Source organism: Rutilus rutilus (assembly GCF_951802725.1).
Source record: "Rutilus rutilus genome assembly, chromosome: 7".
Classification (NCBI taxonomy): Eukaryota; Metazoa; Chordata; class Actinopteri; order Cypriniformes; family Leuciscidae; genus Rutilus; species Rutilus rutilus.
In genome coordinates, this window is record NC_140221.1 from 15068376 (window position 1) to 15084263 (window position 15888).

General features: G+C 37.6%; 2 protein-coding genes across 2 annotated transcripts in view; one reads left to right on the forward strand and one right to left on the reverse strand.

Annotated features, from left to right (window-relative positions):
* Nucleotides 1–4: 4 nt before the first annotated feature.
* Nucleotides 5–12188, forward strand: LOC311293690 (WD repeat-containing protein 5-like). Its single transcript, XM_084414148.1, has 14 exons — nucleotides 5–156; nucleotides 589–684; nucleotides 2229–2337; nucleotides 2438–2511; nucleotides 5062–5151; nucleotides 5266–5355; nucleotides 6266–6349; nucleotides 6430–6485; nucleotides 7969–8015; nucleotides 8242–8317; nucleotides 9768–9801; nucleotides 11128–11202; nucleotides 11325–11412; nucleotides 11504–12188. The coding sequence occupies exons 2-14, from the start codon at nucleotides 619–621 to the stop codon at nucleotides 11602–11604; spliced, it is 990 nt and encodes a 329-aa protein (XP_084270274.1). The 5' UTR covers nucleotides 5–156; nucleotides 589–618; the 3' UTR covers nucleotides 11605–12188.
* Nucleotides 12189–13563: 1375 nt separating this feature from the next.
* The window catches only part of rxrab (retinoid x receptor, alpha b), a 75144-nt gene continuing 72819 nt past the window's right edge, over nucleotides 13564–15888 (reverse strand). The window contains exon 11 of the mRNA XM_084414147.1: nucleotides 13564–14993. Within this exon, the coding sequence (XP_084270273.1) occupies nucleotides 14846–14993 (148 nt within the window). The 3' untranslated portion in view covers nucleotides 13564–14845. The remainder of the gene's footprint in view (nucleotides 14994–15888) is intronic.

A 15888-nucleotide genomic window follows, 5' to 3' on the forward strand; every position in this document is an offset into this window, starting at 1 on the left:
AGAAACTCAAGTTGTCATTACACACTGCACATGCGCGGTGGCGCGCGTGTGTAATTTCTATTTGGCTCAGCAAGTGTCCCGACGTGTCTTTTCTACTAGTTGTTTTGTAACGAGAGTGGCTCGTTTGAAGCCGAAACTTTGGTTGAGAACCTTCTAGTAAGTTATTCTTTTTTTTTTGTTGTTCGTGTTTCATCGCTTATATGATTTGCAAACCTGAGCTGAATGCAAGTAACGTTACTCTGGTTCGGTTGTTAGCCGTGCTAGGTGTGTGAGTGGACAGCAGTGACAGGCGTGTGTGCGTGATAGGGCGTTAACTACATAGTTGTTTACTGTTCTAACTGATTCATGTGTGTCTGACTGTCAAAATATACGCCGCACCATATAGTAAATAAACATATTAATTAGTCAGAGGAAGTAACTGGCTTGGCTGCCATGCTATTGTAGCGAGACTTTCCTTTTAGGCCATGTGCATTTTGAAGCAGCTCAACGCTGTCAAGTTTATTTTTGTTGATATACAAATGGCATTTGAATCCTGTACACCTTTATAGTCTCTTCAATTACTTGATGATCTCTTTCTTTGTTATTTAGAGTAACTATTTGACCACATGAGATGCAGTGATGGCATCAGAGAAGAAGCTGGACACAGAGACCCATAAAACACATGCAGCATCATCATCCTCTAAGGTAAAAAAAAAAAAAAAAAAAAAAATCAAATTGACCGTTCTTATTTTCTTTTACGGAATATTGCAGTGTTTATTATAAATGATTTATCTGTGCACATCATATAAAAAGCATTTGTCCTTGTAATCTTATTAAAATTAAAGGGATGGTTCGGAGTAAAATCAACCTAGGGTCTTTTGCCCCATGACCTCGAGCCAAACACCCCCCCCCCGGAAGCCTTTTTTCCCTTGGTGTCGAACATTATTAAAGTTAGAGCTTATTTAGAGATATCAGCCGAATGGTTTAGTGCAGGCGCTAATGGATCCTATGATGTATCTCGTAAACTACCCCACTAATAATGCCCAGAATGGTACCAAACTTCTACAGTAGTACAAATACGTTCTGTACTCATAAAACGAGGCATTGGAAAGTTTGTAAGTACATCAGGAGTTTATTTAAATAAGACTTGCCTGATGGCTAATGCTACCGCTAACCCGGACGTCGAGGTCACTTACGTGATTTGGAAAAGCCCGTAAAAGTCCTGACAGAAAGCGATGCGTAAGGATGTAGTGATAACCATCCCTTTAATTTCCGCTCCCTCTTGCAATGAAATCTCTTCTCTTCTTTGATGACTGCCGTAAGGGCACGTTTCATGCCAACTTTAAATGCAGTTTCAGCCAGAAGTTAAAGGGATACTCCACTTTTTTCGGAAATATGCTCATTTTACATCTCCCCCAGAGTTAAACAGTTGAGTTTTACCGTTTTAGAATCCATTCAGCCGAACTCCGGGTCTGACGGTACCACTTTTAGCATAGCTTAGCACAGATCATTGATTCTGATTAGTCCAGTAGCATTTCTTTCAAAATGACCAAAGAGTTTCAATATTTTTACTATTTAAAACTTGACTCTTCTGTAGTTAAACCGTGTACTAAGATCGACGGAAAATGAAAAGTTGCGATTTTCTAAGCCTATATGGCTAGGAACTACTCTCATTCCAGCGTAATAATCAAGGAACTGTGCGGCTGTACCATGGGTGCAGCAGGCGTAATGATATGACGCAGCGCCTGAAAATAGTCCCCAGCTCGGTAACTTCTTCCAACATGACCGGGACTAAGTTTGTCTAACCTATTAGACCTATTATCAGGCGCTGCGTCATATCATTACGCCTGCTGCACCCATGGTACAGCCGCACAGTTCCTTGATTATTACGCTGGAATGAGAGTAGTTCGTAGCCATATAGGCTTAGAAAATCGCAACTTTTCATTTTCCGTCGATCTTAGTACACGGTTTAACTACAGAAGAGTCAAGTTTTAAATAGTAAAAATATTGAAACTCTTTGGTCATTTTGAAAGAAATGCTACTGGACTAATCAGAATCAATGATCTGTGCTAAGCTATGCTAAAAGTGGTACCGTCAGACCCGGAGTTCGGCTGAATGGATTCTAAAACGGTAAAACTCAACTGTTTAACTCTGGGGGAGTTGTAAAATGAGCTTATTTCCGAAAAAAGTGGAGTATCCCTTTAAGGTGTTTCTCTGTTGATGTAATCTGTATACTTTTTTTCCTCAAGTCTGCCCCTGTGAAGCCAAACTACTCATTGAAGTTCACCCTCGCAGGCCACACAAAAGCTATATCATCAGTGAAATTTAGCCCTAGTGGTGAATGGTTGGCCAGTTCATGTAAGCAGTGTTTGTTTGTTTGTTTTGTAACATTCAATTGTAATCTATAAAACAGCAAACCAATGTCTGAAGATTTTAAAAATGACAATCTCTTTTTCAGCGGCAGACAAGCTCATCAAAATATGGTGCACTTTTGACGGAAAATTTGAGAAGAGTCTTGCCGGACATAAACTTGTGAGTTTAATGAAAGTTAAAATTCACATGAAAATTCTGTCATCAATTACTCGTGTCCCTCATGTTGTTTCAAACCCATTAGACTTTCGATCGTCTTCAAAACACAAGATATTTTTAATGAAACCTGAGAAATTTCTTCCCTTCACTGAAAGTCCATTCCACTAAGACTTTCACTCTTCAAAAAGTGCTTAAAGTCATCTCAAGTATGGTTGAGCTGTCATTGACCATATTTCATGAGCTCTATGTATGTCCTTTGATCATTGTTTATATGTACATAAAAGCCTAAACTAAATATATTCATCATATAAAGCAATTGTGTATCTTGGGAGACTTTAAAGGGATAGTTCACCCAAAAATGAAAATTAGCCCATGATTTACTCATGACATTCTTCTTTCAGACGAATACAATCGGAGTTATTTAAAAAAACAAGTCCTGGCTCGTCCAAGCTTTATAATGGCAGTGAATGGCCATTTCTGTTTTAAAGTGCATCCATGATAAAAGCGCACTGGGGGGTTAATAAAGGCCTTCTGAAGTGAAGCGATGTGTTGGTGTAAGATTCGTGTTCGTTCATGTTATTCGACTAAAATAACTAGCTCCCGCCAGACGGCCTACGCAAGTCGACTTAAGCCAAAAGAGTAACACTTGACGATGTATGACGTAGGATGTAGGAGTAGTGTAATGCCGAGTTCAGACTGCACGATTTTAGCCCCGATTTTGGCTCGCCGACAGGTTTTGAGAAATCGCCGACAAATTCCCGAAATCACAGGCAAATCGGTGCTCGTTCACGCGAGTGACAATCACGCAGTGTGAATGAGCAAAGACGCGATCTGAGAGAATCGGCGACGAGTCACCGACGCCCGGGAGATATTTGGCATGCTAAATATCTGGACCTGTCGGCGATTCAAAATCCTGCTGTGTGAAAAGTGTTCTGACTGAAAACTACATCGGCGATGACCGACAGCCAATGAGAGAGCGAGATACAGAGCAGCGGGGAGTTCGGGAGGAGTTACAGGCCACAATATCAGTATTTTAATAGATATATTTACAATTATATCAAACAGAAACAAAGCACAAACATTTGCTTGACCAGCAGCAACAGCAACACATTGCAAAATTATTTATTTACCCCCAACTCTCTTTGCAGAACACACAGTCCTTGCTCCCCTTGTCTTCCCAGCCATTTCCTCATGCATAATATGTTTTTCTTTTTCTCCTTTTCGCTGCAAATCAGTGCACAGACAATTTGGATCGCAAGCTTCTTGCAGGCTATCATTTTTAATAACAATTTCAGTCTCGCGCGAGAACTGCGGTCTTACGCACGCGGGATTTTGCGTTATTTCCTTATCACTTCTCGCGTGTGTTTGGTTGCGAAACGTAGTTCCAGGCAGAAGTTGTCAGCGATTCTTCCTCCTGAAAGTCATGCAGTGTGAAACCTCCTGTCGCCGATGCATCGTGCAGTGTGAACACACCAGCAACTGAATGTTACCCTGGATAGTCGTGCAGTGTGAAAAGAACAGTGACCCGACTACTTTGAAAATCGTGCAATGTGAACTCGGCATAAGCTTTGACGCCTCTCACCGTTCAAACAAACTCAAGCTCCATCGACATTTCTCTGTAAAAACTGTCGTTTTAGACTTCTAATTTTTGACTGGTGTCTGCTCTATCCTCTGCACTTTCACGTTCATCATTACGTTGTGTGTGAGGTCAAAGGTTATGCCATTATAAAGCTTGGAAGAGCCAGGACATTTTTTTTATATAACTCTGATTGTATTCTTCTGAAAGAAGAATGTCATATACACCTAGGATGGCTTGAACTATCCCTTTAAAGGAGAACTCCGGTCAATTTTAACATTGAGCTCATTTTTTTGTACATTTGGAGTGCTGTCAGTACAGAGAACAACGACAAAAATCGGTGTTGCCTACACCGTGTTATCCTCGTTTTAAAATTTGCTTCCTGTTGACTTCAATGGGGCAAGTTTTAAACCTGCTTTTAGCCTCTTAACATCCTTGATGTGTCTTTACAAGTGCACAGGTCATGTGAGTGATTCCTTCTGAGTGAACGCGGGTGAATCTGACTGCAGTAGATGTGAAAGAAATATATAAAATTATGTTAATTCAGCCAGCGCACATACCTGTATTTACATCCTGTTTTCGGTCGAAGTCCACAGTAGTCGATTGTCGAGTTCACGCGCATAGGTTTAGTACCTATGATCACGCGCGTGAACTCGACAATCAACTACTGTGGACTCGAAGGAATCACTCACATGACCTGTGCACTTGTAATGACACATCAAGGATGTTAAGAGGCTAAAAGCAGGTTTAAAACTTGCCCCATTGAAGTCAACAGGGTGCAAATTTTTAAAAGAGGATAACACGGTGTAGGCAACACCGATTTTTGTCGTTGTTCTCTATACTGACAGCACTCCAAATGAACAAAAAAATGAGCTCAATGTTAAAATTGACCGGAGTTCTCCTTTAAGAATATTCTTGTTCCAACATTTAGAGATCATATTGTGATGTGTTTTACAACCCTGTGTTGTATTTGGCAGGGAATATCAGATGTGGCCTGGTCTTCAGACTCAAATCTTTTGGTGTCTGCATCAGATGACAAGACACTGAAGATTTGGGATATGAGTTCGGTAAATCTTTTCAAACATATATTTACACGCATGTATATATTCTGATGCTGTAGGTGTCACCTAAAAGATCAGTTTCTGAGTTTTGTCCCCAAATTCTCTGCCATGTTTTTAAAGGGAAAATGTCTAAAGACACTAAAAGGCCACAGCAACTACGTCTTCTGTTGTAACTTCAACCCACAGTCGAATCTTGTTGTTTCTGGATCTGTAAGTAAACAGAAAGATGGATTATTTTTTAAATGCAAAAACTATTACAATGATACAGTGCTATGCATAAGTTTAGACACCCATGCTAAAGTTGACTAAAAAGAGGAATAAAAAATCATCTTTTGGAAATTGAACTTAATGCCTTAATTTAAAAAATTAGGAAAAATCCAACCTTTAAGGACACCAGTTTTCTTTGTGAATGAATAATGTATCGTAAATAAATAAATGTTCTTCCTTAAAATACAGGGTGCATAAGTTTGGACACCCCTATGTTAAATTCCCATAGAGGCAGGCAGATTTTTATTTTTAAGTATTTTTTTTTATTTTTTGTTTAGGATACTATGCATCCTGATAAAGTTCCCTTGGCCTTTGGAATTAAAATAGCCCCACATCATCACATAGCCTTCACCATACCTAGAGATTGGCATGGGGTACTTTCCATAAGATCATCTCTCAATGCAAATCAAACTAGCTATTAGGCTAACTGAAATAAAACCATGCCAATCTCTAGGTATGGTGAAGGCTATGTGATGATGTGGGGCTATTTTAATTCCAAAGGCCAAGGGAACTTTATCAGGATGCATAGTATCCTGGATCCATGAAGTAACTGGCCTTTAAAAATAAAAATCTGCCTGCCTCTATGGGAATTTAACATAGGGGTGTCCAAACTTATGCACCCTGTATTTTAAGGAAGAACATTTATTTATTTACGATGCATTATTCATTCACAAAGAAAATTGGTGTCCTTAAAGGTTGGATTTTTCCTAATTTTTTTAATTAAGGCATTAAGTTCAGTTTCCAAAAGATGATTTTTTATTCCTCTTTTTAGTCAACTTTAGTATGGGTGTCTAAACTTATGCATAGCACTGTATGTCATTTAGTGATCGAGTCATGTGGTTCATGTTGACAGTTTGATGAGAGTGTACGGATTTGGGATGTCAAAACTGGGAAGTGTCTGAAGACCCTGCCAGCTCACTCGGACCCGGTCTCAGCGGTAAAAATAAATTCCTAAAAATTTGTTTTGTTAGCTTTCATGCAGATTTTGATGATGTCATTTTCGTCTAATGTTTCCAGGTTCACTTCAACAGAGACGGATCTCTGATAGTATCCAGTAGTTATGATGGTTTATGGTAAGTTGAGTAGCGCCTTATATTAAAGTGGCCCTATTATGCTATTTTGAATAGTATTCAAATGCAGTGTGTAATATAGCTGTTTGCGAATGTAAAATGTCTGCAAGTTTTTAGTGCACAACAAAAAAGTTATTGTTCTCCTAAAAGAAAGAAACGATTCTGAACTGCTGAAACGAGTCGTCAGCTATTCCAGTCTCTCTTCATGTTACATAACTACGTAACAATGTAACAAATGAGCAAATCATTGGCTGCCCGTGAACAACATCTACTTTGACCTTCCCTCAAACAATGTAGTTGTAGTTTAGGTCTGGAAGAGTTTGGTTCGTGTTGTTGACATGTCGAGATAACGCTTTTTAGGACTGCGAATCAACTTTGCTTGCTCTTCAAAAGGATAAGAGCTTGCACTGGAATTGATATTAAAAAACTGATGCCATCATCAAGCCTCCAGAGCTGAAATTCATATATGGTAATAGGCGTTTCATTTTCTGACATGCACTGTAAGCTGTAGACCAACAGACTGGGCCTTCTAACCAATCAGAGTAGGCTGGCAGTAATGAGAGGTTTAGAGAGACTGAATCCTCAAACAAACTGTTTTCAGACTCTTTGAAAAATTAGGTGATATACAATGTATATTATGAATGATTAAACTTTAGTATGAGCAAACCATAATTGTATGAGTCAACAAAATTAGGAACCTTTAAAATAGAATAACAGAGGCACCTTTAAAGTGCTGAAAGTCATTTCAGTGTTTTTGGTAACTTACTCAAGAACACTAGCCTGACTACGTCAGACTTCGTACTTCCGCTCAATTTCAGTTCGCTTCTGTACTCAGTCTGAGATAGCGACCTATCTCCCAGTTTTCCTCCGGCCTCAAAACAGCCGGCCAATCAACGAACAGAGGGCGGGCTGAGAGCCGTGACGTAGACGCTGATTGTACCGTGGATGCGTAGATTTACTTCACATAATCTGCAAAAGTCGTTCACAGCCATGTTCACTCCGGTATTTCGCTCAATGGTTTTGTTTTCGCATCATACATGTGTTTACAGTGGAAGTTCGATGCGCCTGAGCCGGCGCATAACACACGTCATAACCAAACGTTATGTGATTGGCTTACGGGTAACCAATGATTTTAAACTTCAGACAAGCGCCCCCCCGCGAGAAAGAAAACGCTTTTCAATTATGCCCTTCCAGACTCTGTCTACAAAGCAAAGCGAAGTAGCAGAGTTTGCTATTACCAGGCTACAAGAACACCCCCATCTGTTCAACCACACACCCTCTGTCCAAAACCCTGCCCTCCAAAGGCATGTCAACAAATCCAAACATGTAAAAGGCAGAGTGGCATAGCACATTCTCTGTCATGTAGAGCAGACATACTAAACATTTACTTGCAGCACCTCCAAGTAAGGCACTATCCTTACGTTTGATTCTTTAAGACCGATGTGATGTCAATATTTATCCATTCATGTTACTTACTGTATTTCAGTCGATTGTGGGACACTGCTTCAGGACAATGTCTGAGAACTCTTATAGGTAAGTGACTGTTTTCTCTGTAGTATGTACCATGTGTACTGTTGAAGCTGGTGAGCATATCATCAAGTTTTCCAATTATAGTTGGACTTTATTTTAGATGTTGAGTGTTGTTGTGGTGCCAGATGGCAGGATGTTGTGTGGTGCATAATTTGGATAAATGTGGCCTCTCTAAATGCAAATAAGGAGAGTCTGTTGATGGAGAACTGATCCCTTTTTTTATTTCAAGATGATGACAACCCTCCTGTCTCATTTGTAAAGTTTTCTCCAAATGGAAAATACATTCTGGCTGCAACACTGGACAAGTAAGTGAACTCATCCCCCTAGTGACTCTTTATTTATTCCATTCAATGCAGTCTCTTAGACTAAATTAATTCAGAAAAACTGTCAAAATTGCAAACATTTGTAACAAATCAATATAAATATTATGGTAATACTATACAATAAGGTCTCAAGTGCCCCCAATGGTTTTTTGAATATTCTTTTTCGAATCCCAATCAGTTACGGCTACACGTCACTAGCCAACACATTTGCATAATGCCCGCCTATGTTCTACGTTGTCCGTTTGCAAACAACTTGATCGGCAGGATTCACAAAACGCTTGCTCTTGAAAGATGGGTCAGTACCCACTTTATTTGGATCAGCTTGCTCCTCAGAATCACAACCTGTATGTATGATTTATTATTAATGTATATATTTTCTACTGGGTGTTCAAAATACGTAGTTTTGTGTTTTATATTGTGTAGGTCTTACTGAAATAGTTGATGCTAATCAGCTGTGTGCCCCTTTTACCTAAAAATGTGTCGATTAATGCAGATTGTCTGTCGTTGCTACTTTGAGTAATGATTAAGAATTGAGCAAGATTTGTTTTACAAACTTTAATGTTACATCAGTCATTCACGTTAGTGCTCGGCTAACATATGCTCTGATATTGACGCAGGTAATGATACAGTTTAATAAATTAGAAATATACACATATTTGTTGATGGACATACACTTTTTAATGCTGGTGGTGAGGAATTACAGTTGCAACATCTCACAAATGTACCTCAAACTGAGTATCTTATCACTGAGAAACGTCTTCTTAAGTTGCCCTTGTGATGGAGATTCGGGTTGAATAACTAGTTCTTCCAATGTTTCATCATTGGACTCGTGCTCGGATTGATATAAAATCGACGCCATCGTTACTGTCTTTACTATGTGTACAATTGCTGAGGACTGAGGAAGCCTCCGGAGCTGAAGTTCAGTTATGGTAATGGGTGTTTCATTTCCGACACGCTGTACGTGGTAGACCAATCACAACAGACTTGGGCCATCTGGCCAATCAGAGCAGAGTAGGCTCTCGTAAAGGAGGGACTGAATCATCTGACGAGTCGTTTGATGTTCATTGCAAAATGTGGTGATGTGCAATGTATATTATGAGAAAATTAAAGTGTTTTTTTACCTTTGATGCATGTCAACCTGTTGTAGGAGACCTCTGAAACAAACTTAGGAACCTTTAAAATAGCATAATAGGTGCACTTTAACATTAGTCAGTGCATTAACTTTTTTTTTTTTTTTGTGCATAAAAGTTTATTATATTATATTATATTATATTATATTATATTATATTATATTATATTATATTATATTATATTTTTACAGCATTTATTAACCTTTGTTTATGTTAGGTAATAAACATGCTCATGTTCATGTTAGTTCACAGTGCCTTTACTAAAGGTAAATAGATAAAATATTCTTTCTTTTTCCTAACAGTACCTTAAAGCTCTGGGACTACAGCAAAGGAAAGGTTTGTATGATTTTTAAATTTTTATTTTTTATTGTATTCAAATTAATAGTGTATATATTATACATGCTATTCATTTTACTACATTAAAAAATATTTTATGACATGTTGATAATGCTAATTTGTATGCATGTGTACAGGGTTGACTATACTTGTGAGGTCCAATTAATATATAAATCTAGTGTTTTGCACAGGTTTCTGTCGGGTTAGGTGATAACAAATATCATTAACCTTATATATATATAAACAGTGGATGTCCATGAGATGTCCTCGCTAATATAGTCAAACAAATGTGTTTACACCTACTTGTATAATTTCTGGGTATAAATTGATCCCCCAAAAAGTGTTAAATCTGGCAAAACCTCCTTTTGGGAACATCCTAATTTGTAAAAAAATAAGTAAAAAGTAAATGGCTTTTTATTTTTTATTTTATAAAAATGCAGAATGTTTTCTGTCAGTGTTAAGTTATAGTACAGTGCTATGCATAAGTTTAGACACCCATGCTAAAGTTGACTAAAAAGAGGAATAAAATGCCTTAATAAAATGCCTTAATAAAAAAAAAAAATAGGAAAAATCCAACCTTTAAGGACACCAATTTTCTTTGTGAATGAATAATGTATTGTAAATAAATAAATGTTCTTCCTTAAAATACAGGGTGCATAAGTCTGGACACCCCTATGTTAAATTCCCATAGAGGCAGGCAGGTTTTTATTTTTAAAGGCCAGTTACTTCATGGATCCAGGATACTATGCATCCTGATAATATTCCCTTGGCCTTTGGAATTAAAATAGCCCCACATCATCACATAGCCTTCACCATACCTAGAGATTGGCATGGAGTACTTTCCATAAGATAATCTCTCAATGCAAATCAAACCAGCTATTAGGCTAACTGAAATAAAAGGTATGGTGAAGGCTATGTGATGATGTGGGGCTATTTTAATTCCAAAGGCCAAGGGAATATTATCAGGATGCATAGTATCCTGGATCCATGAAGTAACTGGCCTTTAAAAATAAAAACCTGCCTGCCTCTATGGGAATTTAACATAGGGGTGTCCAGACTTATGCACCCTGTATTTTAAGGAAGAACATTTATTTATTTACAATACATTATTCATTCACAAAGAAAATTGGTGTCCTTAAAGGTTGGATTTTTCCTATTTTTTTTAGTTAAGGCATTAAGTTCAATTTCCAAAAGATGATTTTTTATTCCTCTTTTTAGTCAACTTTAGCATGGGTGTCTAAACTTATGCATAGCACTGTAAGTAAATTTGTGTGGGTAATGTTTCATGCTTTTAAATTATCTATTGTATCTTTTAATATTTTTTAGTGTCTCAAGACATATACTGGACATAAGAATGAAAAGTATTGCGTGTTTGCCAATTTTTCTGTGACTGGAGGAAAGGTAGGTTCTGTTTAACTTTGTCTAAGTATTTGTTTTAATACATATTTATATAGTTATTTTAGGCCAGTTCCTGTTAAGAGCAAGTTTTTGGAATAACCTGAATCTGTCTTGGTTCCGTTCAGTGGATCGTCTCAGGCTCTGAAGACAATATGGTGTATATCTGGAACTTGCAGACCAAAGAAATTGTGCAGAAATTACAAGGGCACACAGGTATATGACATTTGATTGACCTCCCAGACACTGCAGTCTCTTTCATTTTGTTAACATAAGAGGTAAATATGATGTATTTTTTTGTCCTTAGATGTAGTGATCTCGACAGCTTGTCACCCTACAGAAAACATCATTGCATCAGCATCCCTGGAGAACGACAAGACCATCAAACTGTGGAAGAGTGATTGTTAAGTTAAAGCATATACTTCAGAGGCTTCAGTAGAAAGATTCAGACTGATGACTTTAGATAGTTTCTGTCTTTTACAATGGTTTGATAGCACATGGTTCAGGCTTATCTGAGAGATGGGCAGGTCCTATCTGCTTAGAATAGTGACATCTCACTTAGCAGTAAGATTTTCTCTCCTTAATATACTGTATCATCTACTGTAATGTTCTCAGTTCATTTTAATTTATTACAGAAGAGCAAATGTTTTCTATCAGATCATGAATTCTATTGTTTTATGGTTCAATTTGGGTAAAGATATATGTACTTCTGGTAGACATACCAAAAATGTATATATAAACGGTTTTGTTAAATGAGAAAATGTCTCTTGATGTACATTTTTGCAGTCAAATGTTTGCCTTTTTTGCAATTGTGAATTAGCAATGTCTTGTTGGAACCTTTAATTGTTTCTAAACACAATTTTCTTGCATTTCAGATTTGAATTTGAAGGTATTCATTCGTCTTAGTCTCAGTTTTATTTTCATTCTCATTTGAGCAGTAGGTCAATCTCCAGAAAGTGTATAATCTTCTGCATGCTTTGCTATAGGAGTGTATAGAAATATCTGTAACACTTTACAGTAAGGTTCATTAGTTAACTACATTAGTTAACATGAACTAATAATGAACTGCACTTATACACAATTTATTATTCTTTGTTAATGTTAATTTCAACATTTACTAATACTTTTAGAATCTTATTAACATTAGTTAATGCACTGTTAACTAACATGAACAAACAATGAACAGCTTTATTTGTATTAACTTACTTTAACAAAGATTAACAAACAGTAACACCTTATTGTGGGTACCTTATTGTAAAGTGTTGCTGAAATATCTTGTCTACAAATATCTTATCTTGTATATAATCATTTATTCATAACTATCATATAATTCTGTTTTCTGAAGATGACATCAGCATTTTTTACAATCTGAAATTTAATAGTCCTTTGAGCAGACATTATATAACAGGTCAATACACAACACAACCTCAATTTGTCTTGTAAAAAAGAACGAGGGAGCCATCCTCAGCTCTCAGGTGAGGGTACCACGAAAACAACAGAACAGAAGCCTTTGCACCGTTCCCTCAGTCCAGGTTTAAGGGCATGGCTCCAATTAAAAACGAATATTTACACCAACAATGTGTACAACATGGAACTGATAAAATAATGATACAGAGAAAAAAATTACACTTTGTACAAAAATAGATAATTCTCTTAAAATGCATCTCTTTTGTGTTTTGCTAACTTGTCCTGTGATGGACCGGTGTCTCACACAGTCACAGGGAACAGATTTAGAGAAAGATGTCTTGATTGCAGCTGATATCAGATAAGATGTGCCTGGCTCCTGATGGTCTAACAAACCCTGTTTGATGACTAGTCCAACACAGTGTAAACCCAAGCGCTTTACATGTATTTACCACAGCAAGGGGCTTTTAGTTCTTATTTGCACATTCAAAATATGCTGGTTTTAGAGAAATGAAAGACCAAAGACGTCCAATGACAGCACAAACAAAAGTTCACTGATCTTCCCTGACGGCTGATTCAAAGCATGAAAAAAACATGGCCGCTATAATTTTAGGTTCTGTATAGCAATCATAGACAGTCTATGCTGTTTGTATGCATATTAGACTGAATACTTTGTGGTCATTTTGCTTGTGAGGCCTGGCGTAATAGACTTTTGGCAGAATGTGTAGTCTAAATCAGCAGGTCTTCTGCATGTCTGCTAATGACAATTCCTTAAATTGCTGCTACACAGCTCACATACTCCCCGAATCCCAATAATAATTACAGTAGTCAACATTTGAAGTGGATCAAAAAAGTTCATCACAGTTGTCCTAAGACAAGAACGTTTTTGTTCAAAATTCACGTATAACTTTGATGAAAGGTTTCGATCCACTTCAAATGTTGACTACTGTATTTTAAATTCATCGTCATCATTAAAACACTGGTTCAGATTGGCTCAATCTGCAACTGAGGTTTGATGGGTCAGTACAAATGGTATGAATCTGTAATTATCAACATTTACAGTTTCTTCCTTATGATACAGATAAGACACTGCACAACAGAACCAAAAACACAAGAAAATGTGGGATTTTGCATCAACCTGAGGCGCAGAAATGGTTATTTTGCAATGTTTGCCAAGCATTTTATGAAAACCCAACTCTTAAACTGTAATGGCAAATGAGTGCAGCTGCAATGTCACAACTCTTCCAATAGGGGACAGACGTAGCACTTCTTAAACCTCGTGATTCCCTGAGGCCAGACTATCATCTGGATTCCTTTAACTCGTTGCATATTTTCAAATCACAAACGCCCACTTGCTGGAAATTATCAGATGATATATAAGCATTATTGAAAATCTTTGGAAATATTTAATACATATTTATGCTGAATAATAGAGGCAAAACATCATGAAATCTTTTTTTTTTTTTTACACAATTCTAACAATGAATCATTGCATTTTCATCCAGCGTGAGTTCAGCCAGGAGTACACCTGCTTTTCATTCTTTTTTAGACCATTCTGTTATTCACAGGCCCATTTATCTCCCAAAAAGAAAAGGACAAATTGCGTGCAGTTTCTTCCTCATGAAGATGGACTTTCAGCATCCTGACGTATGACAATACCACTTGAAAGAAGCATTTTATAAGTGCCTGAAAAATAAACGAATGTGGTCCTTTTAACACTGTTAACACTGAACTCTGTGCTACAGTTTGAGCAAGAGCTTCTAATGGCAGATACAGTGATGTGTTCCTTAAGGACAGCTGCATGAAGAAGTGCATCTGAGGTATTTTTTTTAATCCTCTCATGAAATCTGAAAATTCACAGCAAAATGATTGTGAGTTCAGAGATGAGGTGGTTTGGCTGTACTCAATGGAAAGCAGAGGTAGACCTCTGTAAGGCAGAAGAAATGAGAAACCATAAAAAAAAAAAAAAAAAAAAAAAAACTCCAGCACTTTGTGAGACTTCCCAAACGTGCATGCAAAACAGGAAAAACTCACTTAATCCATCCTGTATGGTATTCCGCAATGAACAGTTACTCAGTATTTTGTGGATTGCGCAATGTTTTCTGAAGAAACGCCAAGGTAGAATTACTCTTGCTTCAGTCCTCTCCTGTGAGATCAGAGATGTGTCCTGTCCGGCCTCCTGTGGTGTTCTATACATAAGCTGCACCCTCTGTCAGAGGGGCGGAGATGAAAAGAAATCATTCCCTCATGTCATTTGGTGTGGCGCCTCGAGCATTTCCATTAGAAAAGTGTCGATGGGCGTGTCCCCGATTAACTTGAAAAAGAAGAGATGTTCAAGACACTTCAGGCCGATGGAGCGCAGGGCAGGCAGGCGCAGTAACAGCTTGGCAAATCTGTTCATGAAACAATGGATGTCAATGTTTGGATTAGCACAGTGTAATACTTAAAGGATTAGTTCACCCAAAAATGACTTACCCTCATGTCGTTCCAAACCTGTAAGACTTTCGTTTACCTTCTAAACACAAATGAAGATCATTTTAATGAAATCTGAGAGCTTTTTGTCCCTCCATTCACAGCTAGTCAACTGCCAGTTTGATGCTTCAAAAAGTTCATAAAGAGATCGTAAAACTTATCCACATGAATTGGGCGGTTAAGTCCAAATTTTCTGAAGAGTATATGATCACTGTATATGATGAATTTATTTAATTTAGACTTTTATTCACATATAAACATCCATCAACTCACACATCAGTTGTGGTAAACAGAATCAGCATGTTCGCTTGACGTTCATTCTCTTGTGTTATGCAACAAGACCGCTTGAGCTTCCGCAAGAACCAATGAGGTTTGTTCCCGCGAGTCAAGCAGGTTCGGTTGAGCTTCTGTTTATGTTTGCTGATCAATGTTTACATGCGAATAAAAGCTTAAATTTAATCTGTTCATCACATAAAGCGATCGAGTCTCTTCAGAAAATTTGGACTAAACCCCTAAATTCATATGGATTAGTTTTACGATCACTTTATGAACTTTTTGAAGCGCCAAAGCTGTTACAGATGGTTCAAAACTCAGCAGCCAGATTGTTAACAGGAACTAAGAAAGGGGATCATATCTCCCCTGTACTTGCCTCATTGCATTGGCTACCAATACAATTTAGAGTCGACTTTAAGATCCTTCTTTTCGCATAAAAGGCACTGCACAATTTAGGCCATACACAGCCTCTAGGTCACTAAGATCTTGTGATCAGTTACTTTTATCGGTCCCACGTTCTTGTTGTAAAACAAAAGGTGATCG

Bases quoted from the DNA above. Each gene is read 5' to 3' on its own strand.
- LOC311293690 (XM_084414148.1), top strand. From the start codon at position 619: ATGGCATCAGAGAAGAAGCTGGACACAGAGACCCATAAAACACATGCA. The intron at 685-2,228 runs GTAAAAAAAAAA...TTTTTCCTCAAG, and splicing joins CAGCATCATCATCCTCTAAG to TCTGCCCCTGTGAAGCCAAA. The intron at 9,802-11,127 runs GTTTGTATGATT...AATATTTTTTAG, and splicing joins GGGACTACAGCAAAGGAAAG to TGTCTCAAGACATATACTGG.